Source organism: Crassostrea angulata, chromosome 9 (assembly GCF_025612915.1).
Source record: "Crassostrea angulata isolate pt1a10 chromosome 9, ASM2561291v2, whole genome shotgun sequence".
NCBI lineage: Eukaryota > Metazoa > Mollusca > Bivalvia > Ostreida > Ostreidae > Magallana > Magallana angulata.
Window position 1 is genome coordinate 17,092,402 of NC_069119.1, and position 19,442 is coordinate 17,111,843.

The following is a 19,442-nucleotide window of genomic DNA, read 5'->3' on the forward strand; positions in this document are numbered from 1 at the left end:
CGATTTTGGTCAAATTCTATTTTTCTGTTTTCATTATTTACAATGCTTTAGGACAGCATTTCTACTGATCAATTGAAAATTGAGGGTCAATTGTTAAGTTATAAGCAAGATACAGGGCTCACTATTTATATAATAGTGTTGTGTTGTGCATGTACTATGCCTAAATAGTAGTCAGGGGTTGATACATATAGTGCACGAGCCGGAGGCGAGTGCACTATGTATCAAACCCTGACTACTATTTAGGCATAGTACATGCACAACACAACACTATTGTTATTTTTATGCCGACTGTTGAATATACTGACGTGCTTTGCTATAAGTAGCTGTGACGTTCGAGTGTTGACAAGTCCCTTTCAATTATCACTGGAAAAGCAAGCTTTTGGGTTTTTTTTTTCCTTCAAATTAATCAATTGATTTGATTGTTTATTTAATCAACAAGTTGTTATACAATAAAAATTCAACAAAGGTTTATGTTCTTTTCAAGAAATGAGAGACGTTTGGCCTTACCGAGAAAACTCGAAATGTTTTAATAGCAGACGAATTTTTTTCTTATACATTATTTATCAAGCGTCATTAAAAAAAAGCGTTTTTGTGATTCTCATGTAGAATGAAAAATGTTCAATCAAATTGTTCAAAAGTTTATAAGAAACTTTAACTTTAAAATTACCGTCAATAATGATCTACTTTATATATATATATATAAATACCGATAGATTTAATAACGGCTAATTTAGACTAGCGGTAACGCGTTGGGCTTCAAGCTTGAATGATTTTAGCGTCGTGAGTTCGAATCCCGCTGTCGGCGCTGGAAAGATTTTCGTTGAAAACATTTGCCGTGCTCTATTTCGGCATAGTATGCTTACGCTATATAAATCCTTTAATACTATGCGAAAATAGATGAGTATTGAATATATAGTGACAAACTGACAGAAGGGATAATAATCTTTGTCATGTAAACAGTGGTCGTGTTGTTGTTTACATAGATTCAATATACCATTAAAAAATCAAGCTGATTTATCTATCTTCTTATAAACTTCTTTGCGCGGCATATCAGGTATATATATATATATATATATATATATATATATATATATATATATATATATACTACATGTATATTAAAATAATAGACTCGTAATTTTGGTCTTCAATACCGATAAATCGGAAGAAAACTGTCTTTTGTTTTATATATTTTAAACATCATTGGTACTTGAACATTACCAATTTGTTTTTATTTTTTGTCAGTTAAGGTTTGCGAATTAATAATCAACGAAAATTCCTCGAAAAATCCCGGAAATCATCTGGATTTTACAATCTTGCGCTTGCGCAATACATTCACGCTAACGGGATCTTTAGTTTATTTTTCCACAATATTATATTTGCATGAATAAACTCAGAAATGATAATACAAATACGGAAAAACTTTCATATATATTAATGATTTCTTTTGAGAGAAAGTATAAAATACTGTATACAGAGTTATTTTCGCCCTATGTTATTTTCACCCTTCTACACTTCCAAACAGTCACGTCCCGTCTTAAATTCGCCCAGACACGTACGTTTACTAAAGAGATAACTTGGAAAATTGGAATTCGCCCAGTTTTAAATTCGCCCGCTGATAACGAGGGCAAGAGAGGCAAAAATAAAACGGGGCGAGTTTTTCCCTGTATACAGTAACAAATATACATTCCAACTAAGTACTTACTTTTGTTTTCGTGATGACAAAAAATATTTGATAACATGCAAAAAAATTCACATTATATTTCTTAGGAGAGTGAACATAGAATATGTTTTATCATAAAAATGAATAATGTCCTACGGACCCTGTTTTACGATAGAATGCGTTCCGTGTATTGTCTCTGTAGCAAAAAAAAATACGTGTACGTTGGAGAAAAAGTTTTGAATTCTTCCATTATATAGATTCATTCATTTTCTCCAAAATCGTTCCGGAGCGATTCTGCAATTTTCTGGTACATAATTAGTATATGGGAGGCAATCCAACTGTGGTGAGGGCCTTTCCCGAGACACAGATTATTAAAACTAAGGAGAATGTAGTGAAATTATTAGCATTATTGTAGGCTTATAGCTTTGTAATGTAAATGTCAATAAAACGGTGTGTCGATGTACAGTATCTATTTCGTAAATGTTAGATATGCAATGTCAACGGGTCAAAGTCTAGTGTATATATATATATATATATATATATATATATATATATATATATATATATATATATATATATATATATATATATATATATATATATATATATATACACACGTGTACCCGGTTCATAGAAAGTATATTACAAAACATAGATGATAGATCTATACCTGGGTTCTTAAATTGAATCATATATCATGTACATATATTATTGTTTATTTGTTCAAGGCATTTCAGATGGTATGTAGGTCATGATCCCAAGTGCTCTTCCTGAAATTATCAAATATCATAAAAACCATTGAGATTCCCACCTTAATCTAAAGATATTACTCCTCCTTTGGTCATGGTGCATAAGATCATTATGGTATGTAAGTCATGACCCTAAGGGATCATCCTGACCCCCTTATAATCAGAAATTGTCAATTGTCTTTAAATTATTGATGTTTGATGATCCTTTATATCTCTATTTAATCGTTATTATTAAGTCTCCCAAATGCAATTTGGAGACTTATTGTTTTTGTACGGTTCTTATTAAGGTTTTCCGCTCTCAGCGGAAAACCTTACTATTATTCTGAACATTTTTCAAATTTCTTATTATTTTTTTTTCTTCTAGACGCCAACTTTGATCCTTAATATGTCGCTCGTTTGTTCACCGATTGTTTTGAAATTTTTAGGACTGATAACATGCCGCGTGATGTTGTCGTTGCATATTTTAGTTGAGGAAAATCCCTACCCGGTTTTGAGTTATTCCCCTTTTAGTAAAATTTTTACGACTTCTTTTGTCCAGGGGGTTTAGCTTTAACGATGACTGACAGAGTCTCAAAGATGGGCTGGTTTGGAAGCTAATACATTGAATTTGTGCGAGATATATTGTATTTATTATTTAAATGCAAATAAAAGGGTTGGTATGGATGTTGAAACAAAGGTAAGAAAAAAAATCAAAAAAAAATCGCGTATTTTCCGTGTTAGTTTTCTACCTGATAAAAATTTGTTATAACATGTATTTTAAAAGTTCTTGGTCTTACCAAGACCTTTCATTCGGTATACCGAAAAAGGGGCTCGCCCTTATAATTAGGGAGTTAGAGGCGTCCAAAGTTTCTTGTCAATAACTAAAAAAGGAATAAACATTTCTAATGCATTATTGAAGCAAAGTTGTAAAGAAATTAATTTTGAATCCTTCTATAGTATTCAATTAAATGTTTTCGTAATTTATAGTCAGTATTTGCAGAAACAATTGTTGTCAGTTCGGTCCATTTTGTGTGGGGGTGCGCACGTTTATGAGGTTATGAAAGGGCTTCTTGTAATGCATTAACTGATACATGTAGCGCGCAAAAATAATTCCACATAAAATTCCCAAATGTTTTTAAACATATGTATATTTTCATTTCATATAGATAAACCTCTTTGACCTTATTTTTGTTGTTTGTTTCATAACTGTGCCCCTGTCTATATTTAGATGCATTACGAGTCTCAGGTAACCGATCGATAGGAGAGTCGCTAGCTGTATCCAGGCCGTCGCCTAGACGACAGTGCATGTGCTTGTAGAGCTGGACGTACACGTTTAACGCCCCACTGTGTTACTGTAACAGAGATATTTTGAATTGTTTCCCTACTGGGAGATGTGTTAATAAAATGGTTCCAATGCATGGTAATTAAACTCAACTTTTCTACAATACGTATACACGGCCGTCATATAAAGCACAATGTGTATTGCTGACATGACAATGTACGCTGGCAATTTGCGATGGATATAATATAATTATCATCGTGGAGATGAGTTTAAAAAGTGAACTTCATATTCGTATACGATAATATTTGAATCCAAAGCTACGGTTATTAGGGATATTAATTATGACTTGCCCCGCGTTTCAGGTTTTTTACTTGCAAAACATCTACAAACGAAAATACCAAACAACCTTCAGCAGCAACTTATAAATTATTTATTCCATACACAATTCTAAAGAGGTAATTAAATAAATTTTATAAATGCTTTATACTTGTATTCGCTATTTTCCATGGAAAAAAGTGGCATGGAACAAATGTTGTTCAATGTTCATCAAATACGCTGTAGCCTTAGCAATCGAAAATAATTAAGATAGATTGACATATCAACAAACATTCAGACCCGCAATGTGTTTTTTTTACAAGTTCTATAAAATGTAGACTCAATGACTGAATTCTTTACCGTTTTCCGTGTGGGTTATTTTGAATCACGTGTGTACGTTATGTGTAGCCTATAGATGAACACTTTAATTGTTTAATTTTTAAAAGAAATTGTGTACATGCAGAGCATTGCAATGCTAGGACAATAAAATTCCAACAATGTATATGGTGAGGCCGGTCAGACTGATACTGGTTCTGCTTGTTCTACAAATAGCGAATGTAAGACGAAGTATTTGGGTGTTATATTTTAAACAAATATAAGTATTGCTTTCTTAAAAGCTTGCATTACGCAACAAAGTATTTTATTGGAATCATTCTTAGTTACCTTAGCTGCTTATATGTACCGCTCTGTCTGTATCCCGGAAAACTTGACTACCATCCGAAATTTTTCATACAAGGTCTACAGACTTGCAGCTAACATTACCTTTAAAAATATATTTTAGAATTTGCCGCTGTTTATAAATTCATTAAAAAGACGCGCAGAATCAAGTGGTAATATGTCGTTTGATATGGGATTTATGACGTCTATTTATATTGTTTTCATTAAAATTATTTCATTATTTCAAGCTTGTGGGTGGAATGAAATCAGTTTCACATGTTATATAACATAAAGATGTCCTCTCCCCACTTTTTCTCGAAGCAAACTATTTTTATAAAATTTACATAAAAAATTAAATAATCATGGAGTTGCCCCCCCCCCTCCCCATTTTGGTAGCATGTAAAAAAAATGGTATGAAAATCATGAAATTATGAGTGAAAGGACTATATATGATAAGGGCCTAAAATGGCCCCCTAAAATGAACATCGTCATTTTAATATCATTCTTTGTTTTCTTAGTACAGATATGTATGTGATGTGTTTACATAATATTCATTTTGGTTCAAGTGCTCACAATTTAGAAATATGACATTGTAAAGACAACCTTTTCCCGCCATTTTTGCATTTTTAGCGTAAAACAGCTTGTTTTCAAGGAGTTTTTCCTTCCGCAAAGATAGAGCGCATTATTGAACAAATAAAATATTTTAATCAGAGATGTATCTAGCCAAGACTAATAAGTGACGAAAATTTTTTCCTTGTTCAAGCATGCGCTCTATATTTCCCATTCGTAAATAGATAAGAAAAATGTCAATTTTTGGCTGATTTTGATTGAATTATAGAAATGGCGTCACTTCTGACGTCATATACTGCCAGTGAGTGCAAATAAATCAAATAAATAGATGAAAAATGTATTCTATATCAACTCTTCTAAAAAATTAGTTAACATTTTATTGTACCCGAAACACTTATAAAATGGCGAATTATGGGGGCCAAATTTAACTCTTATCATATATAGTTCTTTTGAAAATTTTGGAAAATTCAATTTTTTTAAAAATTTTTTTGCTTGTCAAGATTTGTTGGATGAGTTTGCCCCCCCCCCCCCCCCCCGACTTTCAAAAACGATGCTACGTGCTTGGAAATTACTCATTTCTTTATTCCCCTCTTTAATAAACAAAACAAATTAACAAACATAACCGATCTAGATAAAGATAATTACATGTATCAAAAATAAACTTAAAAAACAAACTACAAATTCATCCTTCACCCACAATATTGCCTTTTCGATATTTGTCATCGTTGTAGACCCGTGTAACAATTTGTTAAGTAGGTGCTTGCACGAAAAAGAACCCCTTGCTGATCTACATTTTCATTAACGCATACAGAGAAAAAAATATATTTTGATTTATTTTTGCATTTCTTTTGATGTAAAAAAAAAATAGAGAAGAAATTGGTTCTCAGTCTCTCTTTATACCTGTTTGTTAGCGGTTAATCCAAGTTCATTTTGAATATCCTTTTGTAATTTAAAAAATGCGATGTAAATTTTTTTCATGCAATATTTCGGATAAAGCAATAAAGAGTTGTTTCTTGAAATATTATTAGACCATAAAATTGTAAAATGCTAACATTGACAACTGTGCCCGATTTCTTTTTTGTTTTTAGGTAAAACTTTATTGATTTAAAAAATGATTCTTTGAGACAAACAAATTGACATAATCAATAAGAGTTTGACAATCTCTAACTGCAGGTCTGTAGATTTTAGTCAGAAAAAGAATCGGATGGACGACCTAGGACATAGATTGTCCATCCGAATTTTTTGAAAATTGCCATTATTTTCGTACGCGGACGCAATACTCACCGAGACTAAATAGTTCGTATCTTAAGTTTTAAGTGTTAACTGCTTTGAAAGGTAATATTGGTTTTTGATAATTATGAACATGAATAATTAAATAAAAATGGTTAAAATTACAGTAAAATTACCGGCATCGGTCTTCTCCGTGCGCGGATCTAGAAGGGGAAGGGTTCCAGACCCCCTCCCCCCCAGCGAAATTTCTTTCAATTACGTGTTCATTATAAACTTACCAAATATGCATCGGACATCCCTTGGCAAACTCAAATAACCGTCTGACTTTTCAACCCCCACCCCGGAAAAATTTTCTGATCCGCGCATGTTCCACCTCCTCGAAATACAAAATTATTCTTCAAAACCCCTTGTAAAATTTCCAGGATCTCCGCATATATACTAAGAGATTCATTGGCGCTTGCGTTCGATAAAAATGCGTGTAAAACGTTTGCCAATGGTCTTTTTACCTTCGTACCGGGCATAACCACAGTCCCACTCTGTGAATAAAATGCGGCGAATCAAACTAGAGACAACGTGTTAAGATCTGTATTTGCTTATAAACATGTAGCAAAATGCACTGTTCAATTATAATTTTTTTTTTACTTTACTTGTAAAATTCAACATCTGTTTCGTAATTTTTTCTCACAGTTTATTTCTTACATAGTTACTTTTTTATTTAGTGATTGACACTTTTCAGACTTTATATGTGATTTTAAAGAGACAGAGTGTCATGTTTCAAGGACTGTTAATCTCTTAAAACAACATTGTGCAATTATCAGATTTTCATTTATTGGACTCATCTCTTGAGTTTATTAAATTATTTTATATCTGTGAACCTTTCACTCAGCTTACTTATATCATTACCTGTCAATTTATACTCATTGTTAAGATTCTTATAAATTGTTATGTACAATTGTCAATGCGCAGTCTGGAATACGGCGGCCAGCCCCGGCCACGTCCGACTCTCCCAGAGTCTTGAGTCCGGAGGCCACTTCTGGCCATATCCGACTTGTTTGTAACATGTCTGTCTGTTAAATTGTTATAATGTTGCCATCGTTGAGTCACGTCCAATAATGTGGAATCCTGCATCAATTGCCTGTTTATTTCTCTGGAACTGTATACCGGTGGACCTTCGGGAATACGGCAAACCTACCCTTCGTTTTAGCTTACGGCCCACAGCGCGCCCCAACCTTTTACTTTATACACTTTACGCCAACATTCCCTCACCCGGTTCTTACTGCACACGACCGATGCAGATCCAGACGAATTCTCTATCACCGTAAAATCTACGCGGTCACAGAAATATAATACTTTGTTTCTCAGTGTTTACACGTCTAATATTGTACTATGGTCAACTATCAATTTTTTGTAATACGTCACAAGTATGACGCAGCTACGACGGAAAACCTAATCGTTGCTTGCAACGAGCTCGTCTCTAGTTACATGTATAATTCCTCTTCTTCTTTCCCGCTCTGAACTTGTTTCTCAGAGATGGCTGAACAGAATTGTACAAAACTCTAGGATACAATAGGCCTGCATATCTAGTTGTGCACCCTAGTTTGATTTTTCTCATTTAGGGTTAGACAATCACTTTTCTCGGAAGGGGGGGGGGGGTCAAAAGGGTGTGGGGTCTAACATTGAACCTTATGGGAAGAATTGTAGACTCTATTGTAAATGGTAAATTGAAAACGGACATAGATAATAATATAGGGTTTTCATAATCATATATTGACTGTTACTGGCCATATATATAGTGTTTATTAGATCTGACCCCTGGGGTCATCCCCAGCCCACAGGAATTGAAAATTACCATATATCTCAGACTCTGTTATAATCATGACCCTTAAACCATATATATTCTTGTTCCTTATATCAAGGGGCATCAAATGTTATGTAGGTCATGGGCCCTGTGGGTGGTCCCTACCCCCCTCGAACAGCAAGTCCCTTAATATCTTCAAAACAGTTGAGATCCCCACCCTTAAACCATATATATTCTTGTTCCTTGTGTCAAGGGGCATTAAACAGTATGTAGGTCATGGGCCCCAGGGGTGGTCGTGACCCCCTCGAACAGGAAGTACACAAATATCTCGAAAACGGTTGAGATCCCCACCCTTAAACCAAATATATTTTTGATCCTTAAAGGGCATCAAACGGTATGTAGGTAATGGGCCTCAGGGTTAAATTTAATTTTTCAAAACCGTAATGCACATCTATAGAACAGTCCCTATCTTATCCCAAGATACGATGTGTCTATCCATTAAATCATAAGAGGAGTTCTGTGATCATGTTTTTTTTGTTTAGTGATAAACTTTCTGCTACTATTTGACTCCCTCGATGAAATTTAAAATTTTAAACCCTTATTGCACATCTATAGGACAGCCTCAATCATATCCCAAGAGATGACGTAGCTGCTCCAAAAGTTGTAAAAAGGAGTTCTGGGAACCATTCTTTTTTGCAAAAAGAAAACGTTTTTTTTTGTTGCCTACTGATCCCCTTTATAAAAAAATTCTGGAACCTGATCACACTTCAATATGACACCCCCGATCATATTCTAGAAGATCATTTGGCTACTGCAAAATTATTTGACGTTTTTGAAACCAGTGTTTTGGTTAAAAAACGTCATTTTTCAGCCATTAAATGACCCCCATGACAAAATTGAAAATTCCGAAACCTTATTGCGCATCTATAGGATACCCTAAAACATATTCCAAGAGATGATTTGTCTACTGTTGAAAATGTAGGAGGAGTTCAAGGAAGAAGGTGTTTTTGTGAAAAAACATCATTTTTTACTAATTATTTGACCCCAAGGACTACCAGAGAATTTTTGAAACCTTTTTACAAAACAACATGACATCCCCAATCAAACTCCAAGAGTTCAGTTTGCTGGTTTATAATATGTAAGAGCAGTTTGAGAAAGTAAAACGTGACAGACGGACGGACCGACGGACGGACGGAACAGGGTAACAACAAAATACCCGACCTTTCTTTAGAAAGTGCGGGTATATTTACAATATTTTAAAGACTAATTCACAAATAATAAAAAAAAAATTGTTGAAAAACTTTAATCTATAAGGGGTTATTATTCTACAGGGTAACTTTTCTTCACGTAGAGTGTGCTCATTTTTGTGAAAATGACACTTATTCTTCAGGGAAAAGGGTCATTTTTCTTCGTAGAATAATGACTGGGGGTCATTTTACTACGTTGAAAATGACCCCCTGTCATTGTTTTATGGGGGTCATTATTCTACGTTACAGCTGTATGACTAGAGTCGATTTATCTGAAAATATTTCTGTACCAAAGATCATTGGTTTTATTTATATCAATAAAATTTGACTTTTCCTTGTTCGCTAATTTTAATGAATTCTAACTAGCCTTTTAGGTTTTAGGTTGAATTAACAAAGGACGTCGTGGTCGTTTGACCGTGTGACATGTAATGTAACAGCAAATGCTAATCACCATCCTTGTTTTTGCCTTCACATCATAATTGGGAATATTGTTTCTAAACACTACTAAGTCATAAAAGTACTACAGTCTCAAAGTACTGCAAGGGCAGGGGGAGGGGTCCCCTATAAATCCGTGCATGGGTAATACGGGTAGATTGAATGCTAATAACTAGGTGTTGTTTATGGGTGATCAAGTATATTGATCTTCAGCTCAAGAGTGTCAATTTATTTTACTAACTTTTCTTTTCTAAATAAATATCAAAACTGAAGCTAACAACATAAATATTATGGATTCTGCCAGTTTCTTTTTTTTTAAACAAGGCTCAATTTCTCATTCACTTATAAAATTACATTTAAATTTGTCATTTTCATTGAAGGAAAATGTTATTAATAAGTTTAATAATCGTTTAATTCTTTATCATAATTAAAAGATGCATTATTTAATACAATTTTACACCTTTTAAGCTCTAGCGGGAGTAAAAACAATGGGATCAGTACTTATCTACGTTTCTCAGTACCGTCAGTAAAAAGTCAGTGCTTTTCTAAGTTTATCAGTAATGTCAGTACATTGTCAGTAAATGTCTAAGTTTATCAGTAAAAAATGGGAATGGCAGTACTTTTATGACTTAGTGAAATAAACCTTTATAACCTCTATCGAAGAATATATAACATAAATTTCCCTTCTATCGTTCAGAATATTTTTATGGTTATGAAAAAATGTGTGTATTCACACTACAAACCACTTTTAGATTTTCGATATGGTGATTTCAGTAGTACTTCTCTTTGTCCAGATAGATGTTGAATTTACATGTCATAAAAAGCAAGATTTTTCGCATGTTGATTTTTAGAGATAAGTTTAGATACCACTGTTGTTGTGAATGCTCTGTCTCCGTACGATATGGCCAATGACTTAATGAATACAAAATGTTAAAAGAAATTGCACTTTAAAAACATTTAATTTCGTGGATCAGCTTCAAACCGAAATCGACGAAAATTGTTACTCAACGAATATTGATGAAACAGCAGTATACAAATTTAAAAGTGTTAATTAAACTTAAAGGGATCTTATTATTTTTATATTTATCTTTCCCGATATAAATTCCATTTCTCCTATGGTATTTTGATCTGATTTTATGAACATTTTGGTAATTTGCTGAATATCTCACTTGCTCATCTTCATTGATGTTGATTTTTTTAAAGGACACCTGACTAGTTTTACGCTTTTTAGTGTATTTTTTCTGCGTGCCATAAAATGTAAAAATAAAGGGGAGATTGATTTCTTTTATTTTACTTAAAGAATGATAACTATTTACAAATTGTTATTCTATCCCTAGTAATACGACAGCAAATATCAACAATATGATTATAAAACAGCACATATATTTCATAACAGATTTGTCAGATTCGTTACCGTATTTTAAACACAGTCAGATGTTTTTTGAAAACTAAAGTAACATTCATGTCCCTATATAATAAAGAGTTATCATATTGTGTTAATTTTAAAATATATCGAAAATGGTTTTGTTATTGTACATTATGAATTACAACCCTCTAAGCCCAATAAGAAAAAAAAATCAGTATGGAATAGTCATTGTGTATTTGTCTCTACTTAAAAAGGCTGACAACATGTTTCCATTTAACATCAAATTTCAAAGCAGTGTTCAAATTATGCATCATATGTTTGACATTATCACAGTCAAAAATAGGTGTTTATTATCTTATTTCAGATGTCACAATATTGTCACATTTTGAACTTTGATATTATTATTAATTTACACTTTTGTAAAAATAACTGCTACCTAAAAATGGGAACAAGATATCAATGTAACAGGATTGACTTCAAATTTTATATTTGTAAGAGATATATTTTCTGGAAGTAAAATATTTTTATCATAAATAATATGCTACAGATATACAATGCATGCACCTTTACATGATTCATTTCATTCATTATATGAGTGTCTGTACAAATTTTGAATATTTGTTATCATTGCATATATTAACATTTTTAACTGTCATAGTCTGTGATTACATTGCGGATCAATTTTGAAGCCTACAGCCCAATAATTATATGAAAGATGAGCAACACAAAATGGGTGTATCTTATAGCATAACCGATAAACGGTATGGGCTGCGCCGCATAGTATTACATGTACATAGCATGTGCTACATGAACATTTTTTTGATTTTAAAATGTTGTTTAAAAGTGTACAAATTGAAAATGATATATCTACATGAATTGAATAAGTAATAAGAAAGAATTATTTGAATATTATGAGGTGATAATTTAGGTCGGAGCATGGTCAAATATATCATAAAGCCTTTTGGGCTTTTTTTTGGATTTCATCACACCCGAGCAAAATTATCACTGCATAATACTGAATTTTCGTAAGTAATGGCAAAGATAACCAGAAACAGTTCATACATAATTTGCTTATCTTAACATTCAGTCGTTATTCACTGCTTTTTCTGTTAGTTTTGAATTACATCCAATTAGGCACATAATGAGGTTGAAGAAAAACACACGCTGAATTAGTTGCTGGATAATGTCCTGAAATACCCATGGAGAAAGGGACAGAAACATCATCTTTTGAAACCGTTTCGATGTCTTCTGAAACGACAACAACAAATGTCTGGTAGAAAAACAGTGCATGTTGATTAAAGTAAATATACCATCTTGTTCTTGTTGATGGTCATCTCAAAATACAGGTATATTTACATAAGTATGTATACGAAATTATCATTTTCCACTACTTCAAGCTTCTTTTTTTTAAAAATGCTACAAAAATTGTGATTTGTTGTTTGTAGTATCCTTTTCTACCGTAAATGTATATATTTATAAAACCAAATTCAATCGTCTGGTTTTTGGAAAGAATCATTTCAAAATATGAAAATGCGTCAAAATTTGCTTTACATTTTGAATATCATAGATGTAGATTTTTACAATGGATTCATTCATAAATGCAGAAAAATAAATCCAATTAAAGCATTATTTTGTGTAAAGAAAAGTTTTGAAGGCGTACAATTTTTTTTTAATTTTTCTTTAATGTTGTTTCTTATAACGTATTCCTACCAAGCCTCATTTTAATCATAACGTCATAAAAGCAACGCTCACCTAACTTACTATAGAAAATTTCTTCAAAAAAGAAAAATTTCCATAAAAATATAAATATTTTGATCTGTATTTTGTTTATTGTGTTCACTATAATAAATGGTGTCAAATAAAATCATAAAATGTATAAACACAATCATTGGTATTTTACTATAATGCTAAAAAGTATACGCAATAGATTAACTAAAGTAGGCCTCTTTAATTGAAAACAAAATTTTAGAAATGATCAAATATCGCAAACAAATGACATGCTTTGATTATTTGTGTTGGCATGAAACTTCTTTACCACCCAGATAATGAGTACATATTTATCTCGTGTATTTTATAAATCAGGTCATACTGTAAATCAGAAATAAAACTTAAGAACCGCTTTAAAAATAGTATGCATATAAAAAGAATAATTAAAATGCATATTGTATATTGAAAAAAATTGCATGTCAGCAAGAATAATCTCAAAATCAACATGTCTGTTGCAATATTTTACATCCTTTTTATCATATGAACATACGAAATATGCATGTCGAAACATTCTACTCTGCATGTTTACATGTATATCTTGTATTTTGATATTAAGCAAATATTCATGATGACATAATTTTCTTAAATAATCTACATACAGGGGCAGAAATATATGCCAAATAGCAACTTCTAATTATACAGTATCAACTAATGACATAAAGTTGCATTAGTCATTCTGATCGTTAAATATGTAGTATTATCATGTACGAATTACCTAACATAATTTTAAAATTATATCATTAAGGGTCAAAATTCACTTCAACTAATGATATAAGTATTTTACTTTAAATAAGTACATCGTTAACCTTGTAAAATTTAATTTTTAATGCATATTGGCATGAACTTCAACCGTCAATGATACAATTATGTATACTATATAGTACATGTACTATGTAAAATTTTGCATTTTATATATATCTCTTAATTCCGTCCATTAGGCAACACAGTTCACTGCGACTAATGCAATACATTTATAAAGATACATCATTATTGATCAATGATGTGTTCTTTTAAATTTTCATTTTTTAAGTAACCTATCTTATACTTTTCTTGACTAATAGAGCTAAAATTAGACAGAGTATCAGGCATCAGAGTATGACTTATCTAGTAAATAGTCAAGGCAAATCTTTCTACTTGGCCTAATGCAATGTAATGATCACTATAATTGGTCAACAATGTACTTATTTTTAATTGTCTACTTTGTTAATAATCCATCTAAAACACTTTTCTCAGCCAACGGAGATGTAGACAGAGGGGTTCACAAGTCCACCAACTGATGCAATAGAAACCACATCAACAAGCAATGCATGTACTATATGTTTTGTGTTTTTATTTCATATCAATAGTTTCTTAGAATTTTGATAATATGTTATTTAATGTTGAAAGTCATGAGTGGATCTAGATAGGGGGTCGCGGGAGGGGGGACGGATTCCCCAACCATTCCCCGGGAATTTGCAAAGATAAAAAATTACAATATATTGATTTATTAAAAAAAATGAAGTAATTACATGAATTACATTATTGTTTAAAAAAGTTTGACCCCCCCCCCCCCCCGGAAAAAAAATCCTTGATCCGCGCCTGAAAAAGTGCATCAATAATGGACGGCTATGTAGTGCTTTGTACCTTAATGATAAAATTAAATCATTAACGATTACGATTCTGTTGACTAATGCAACTTTATATCATAAAAGGGTGGATCATTAGAGGTCACTACAATCATAGGTACATGCTAATAAGAAACACGACTTTTTGTCTGCATACGTTGCTCCTATTTGGAGTAACAAGGATCTACTCTATTTATGCGAACTTGAGCAACATAAAAACCATCTTTAGATTGGAATGATTCTATCGACATTATAATGTAACTTGTTTTAGCCCAGTGGATAAAGTGTCGGTTTGTGATACGTACATCCCGAGTTCGAATCAGGCAGAGATTTTACTGTTACTTACTGAATTGAATTTTTTATATATTCATTTTTATCACAACACTGCAAATTTGTCGCTTATTTGACAATAGTTCATTTTTCCCCATTATATCTTTCTTAAAAAAAAAATATTAATTTCAGTGACATTTTCCATATGTGTTGTTCAACCTCAAGTAGGTTTGATCCTTTGCTTTAAAAAAAATGGTTCACTTCTGGTCCAAATATTCTTGACTATTTATTAAGTTTTATCATATATTTATATTCTACAATGCCAGATAAACGTTTTCAATGAACCTTGTTCTAAAAGCTGAATATCAAGACTTGCAAGAAGCAATGGTTCTTATTGATTTGCATCTAAAGATTAAATTTTATCAAATTTCAAGAACCAGGAAAGCAAAGTAGAATCTAAATAATCTTTCTGACTATCCTGTTAGTCAATAAAGAAATAGACAGGGGTACATGCAAAATTCATAATAGTACTATATTATACTTAATTGTATCATTAACGGTCGAAGTTCGTCCTTAAATGCAAAAAAATTATATCATTAAAGGTCAACTATGTACTTATTTTGCGGGGGGGGGGGGTTCAGTATAATAAGTGGGCGTGAATTTTGACCCTTAATGATATAATTTTGAAATTATATCGTTAGTGAACGGCTAGGTAGTTCGTTAATGATAAGATAATATCATTAACGGTCAGACGCCTGACCACTTATACAACTTTATATCATAAGTGGACGCTGGGTCATTAGAGGTTGCTACAATGCCATCATAAAATATACTTCCAAGAATAATAATGGTGTTTGATCAGTAATGACGTCTTACCGTGTGTACCTACAGTAGCAAATAAGTGTTGATATTTTTGTTCTGCTGCTATTTTTAAGTCACGTCGTCTTTGTCTGGTGTTCTTAGACCTAGTGTCTTCTGTTGTAATGGAGAGTGCCTCCAAAGAACCAAACTGATGAATAAGTTGATCTGTGTTGATTCTCTCAGAAGAGAAGTTTGGCAAGGTAACATTGAATTTTGGAGCCAACATTCCGAATTCTGCATTTCTGGATTTGTACTGAGAAAGACGGCTAACATCGTTGAGATCCTTTAATTTTTTCAATTCACAAATAGTCTTTCTTATTTCTGAAATAGTTTGATTTATATCATCTTCTTGCTTTTTAAGGAAAACAATGTGTTCCGATTCCGTTTCTTTAATATCCAATTTCATATTTCTGATGATGTTGTCTATTTCTCTATGCCATTCATCTCCCCTTTCACTGATAGCTGATATCAGTTTTTCAGTGTTTCTTTTCAATTCTGCCATCTGAACTGGTAAAGATGATGCGATCTCTTGATAAAGAGGATAAATACATTTTCCTAGCTCTTCCAAATCTTTTTGTAAGGCTTCATTTTTTCTCTCAAAAATCTTTGAAATGTCTTCTAAATGGTGAGTCTCATGTTTCTTGGAAGAAACGCATCGCACACAAACAGGAATGTCACATTGTTCACACTGGAGATTACATCGTTCTTTGGTATGAATTTTGCATTTAGGATATCTAATTTTAGGAATAAATTTTCGGTATTTGATTGGAACCACTATGTGAAATTTGGATTCATCTAAGAGATGTTCTCCAGCACAAGTCTTGCAAAGATTGATGTGGCAAACTTCACAGTAAAGTGGAGGAACAGGTATCTCACACATCGCACAATGGATGACATCCTGCGGAGAGTTTTGGGGGTCCATAATTTGGAAAGTTTTGGCAATAATGGACGGGTTAAATCTGAAGAAAATAACAGCACAGAGTGGACAAGATTGTATTTATTGATATCTAATAACTGAGTACGATAAGAGGCAAAATCGGTCTTAAAACCGAATTTAATAAAATTTAATATGGGATATGTTAACAATATTCTGGTGGTTAAACAGTGTCGTTTATGTTTTCCGATGAAATTATGACGTACGTTCAGAATTAATATTGATGAATTAAAGGAAAACAATAATTATCATGCTTCTTTATTTATTTTTTATTTTGTTATTTCATTTTGTTTTTGTTAAATTTCATCTGCAATATTATTTTCATAAATTTTAGTATTGTTTAATGAAACGATAGATGCGAAGAATTTTTTTAAAGTATCGGTAATTAAATCTGTGGGTTGTTTAGTTTTCTGTTTTTATTTGTCTTACCAAATATTTTTTTTTCTTTTTGTCGTCAATTATTGGAATATACATTTTTAAATGTGAAGTAGGTTTCATGTTTTATAACATTCAACTCCGCCCGACCCTCCCACCCACAAGAAAAAGACAACTTATAAAATTAAAGCGAACTTAAATACATGTAACTGTTTCTATTAAGAAAGAGGATTTTCTATTCGTGTCCTCTTTTTTTCAGTGCAAAATGAAAAATGAACGCAATGCAATAACAGAAATGAACATGAATTTTATTCATTTTGGTCGTTGAATACAACAAAAATTGGTGAACCCAACATCTTTTTCACACAAAAGCACATTTTACAGTACCTTTAAACCTTCATATTCCACAATAACAGTCAAAACATTGGTGACTCCACCAACTTATTTCATCGAATATCTCACTTACAAATAAACTTGGTGGGTCCACCAATGATAAAATATTGGCGATTCTATTTTTTAAACAGCATTAAATATCTCATTCACAAAGGGCCCTGGTGGTTCCGCCAAAATTCAATTGTGAATTTGTCTGCATACAGTTTTGTATTTCATTCAAAGATTTGGTGAACCCACCAACAGAGCAATGATAGCAACACATGTTATCATGCAAACATTTTCGTTTTAATGAAACCTTAATTGGTGATTCCACCTAAATACAAATATGCAATAATCGTTTTGTCTTATACTTTACTGATTAAATTTGGTGAACTCAGACTTTCCTTATCCAAATATTTGGTGGATCCACCAAAATGAAATTATACAAATAAATAAAGAGTACAAAGTTGGTGCATTCACCAAAAGTTTCTAAACATTCATCGACTAAATAAACAGAAACACCACAACACATGTCAGTTTATATACAAAACAAGAAAGTTGGTGAAGCCACCAAAAAGATTGACAAAATTCAAAATACCCCTACTTTGTGGATCCACCAGATATCAAGTTATACGAATTATTAAAAAAAACAGATTACAAAGTTGGTGGACTCACCAAAGAAACCCCCGGCCGGTAACAATTAGTTTATTGCTGCTGTTGAATACATAATTGGTGGGCCCACCAATATGAATGCTATGTTCAGTTTACATAAAAGATCAGAAAGTTTGTGAATCCACCAGAAAGATCAACATATCATCATAACTCATAACTGCCTTTGGATTTACAAAGCCATCAAAAAGGGAAAAAAGTGTAGAAAGAAATTTCAAAGAATATTGAAATCTCATGAAGTATTTTTGAATTACTGTCGTGAAACATTTTATTACTTGCTTTAAACAAAGGGTTTACTTGTAACTTTTTCATCATCCATGATCACGTTTTGTATTGTATCTGCACGAATTTTCTCTTTTTCATTTTTCATGAAGAGTTGACTAATTAGAAAACATTTGACATATTTCCTGCGCATGTGCGAAACAATGTCTCTATCTATTCACAGCATTGTTTCTTACTGTTCTTATATAGCTTAGTTTTTTTCACAGATTATTAGTAGTAATCAATATGACAACTTATTGACCATTTCCAATCAGTCAAGTGGATTAAACTTCTTTCTTCCAAAATGCAGTTAAAGATAAATGGGAAAAGTTTTGGTATTCCTCTTATGCTACGAATTTTGCGACACTTTAACCATGTTTGTTTACCTCCTTTGGGTTTCTTGTTACATGTAGGAGAGTCATCCATCCTTATGTAGAACGTTTTCACTATCTAACCGTTGTTTGTAATCTTGTAGTGAAGTGGACGAGTAAATTTTCTCAATTCACACATACTATTTTGCACCAGGGTGTTAATGTCATAATTAAATTAATAATCATGTTGACGTTAAGAAGTAGCTCAATGGGATCATAGAACGTTCCTGCATCATTTACTCCTCAGTTTTTTAGCCTCGTTGCTGAATCATACATCCTCATGTGCACAAGAAAATGGCACCTGAAAATACATATTTTTTTCAATCTTTTTAATTAGATCTTCGATAAAGGCAACAAATCTATGTTTCCTATATCAAAAGTGATGATGCATTTCTTTCCTTACAAATGAATACATTTTGCCAATAAAATAATGAAGTAACTGTTTACACCTTCAACGGGCACCAGGAGTGTGGGGGATTTTTTCTTCTTCTCGAAAACAGTCTTTTATCTGATACATTTAATTTGGGACAGTGATAAAACTCAATAGCGACATTTAACCTAAAGAACAAAATCTAGAAGAGATACGTCCCACTAATCATCCCCTTCCCCGTCTGTAATCAATGTCCTAATGCATGTACAGCTGTATTTATGCGATTATGGGTTCATA

The 19,442-nt window shown here is 32.4% G+C and overlaps 1 protein-coding gene across 8 annotated transcripts in view; it reads right to left on the reverse strand.

Annotated features, from left to right (window-relative positions):
* Positions 1-11,508: 11,508 nt before the first annotated feature.
* The window catches only part of LOC128163395 (tripartite motif-containing protein 45-like), a 37,454-nt gene continuing 29,520 nt past the window's right edge, over positions 11,509-19,442 (reverse strand). For 5 of the 8 annotated variants that reach the window (XM_052826995.1, XM_052826996.1, XM_052826997.1 and 2 more), the window contains exons 6-7: positions 15,822-17,311; positions 11,509-12,539 (exon numbers count right to left, since the gene is read on the reverse strand). In XM_052826995.1, the coding sequence (XP_052682955.1) occupies positions 12,375-12,539; positions 15,822-16,715 (1,059 nt within the window). In that variant the 5' untranslated portion in view covers positions 16,716-17,311 and the 3' untranslated portion in view covers positions 11,509-12,374. Of the gene's footprint in view, positions 12,540-15,808; positions 17,312-19,442 lie in introns of all 8 variants that reach the window. The other 3 variants (XM_052827000.1, XM_052826998.1, XM_052827001.1) reach the window with 2 other exon arrangements.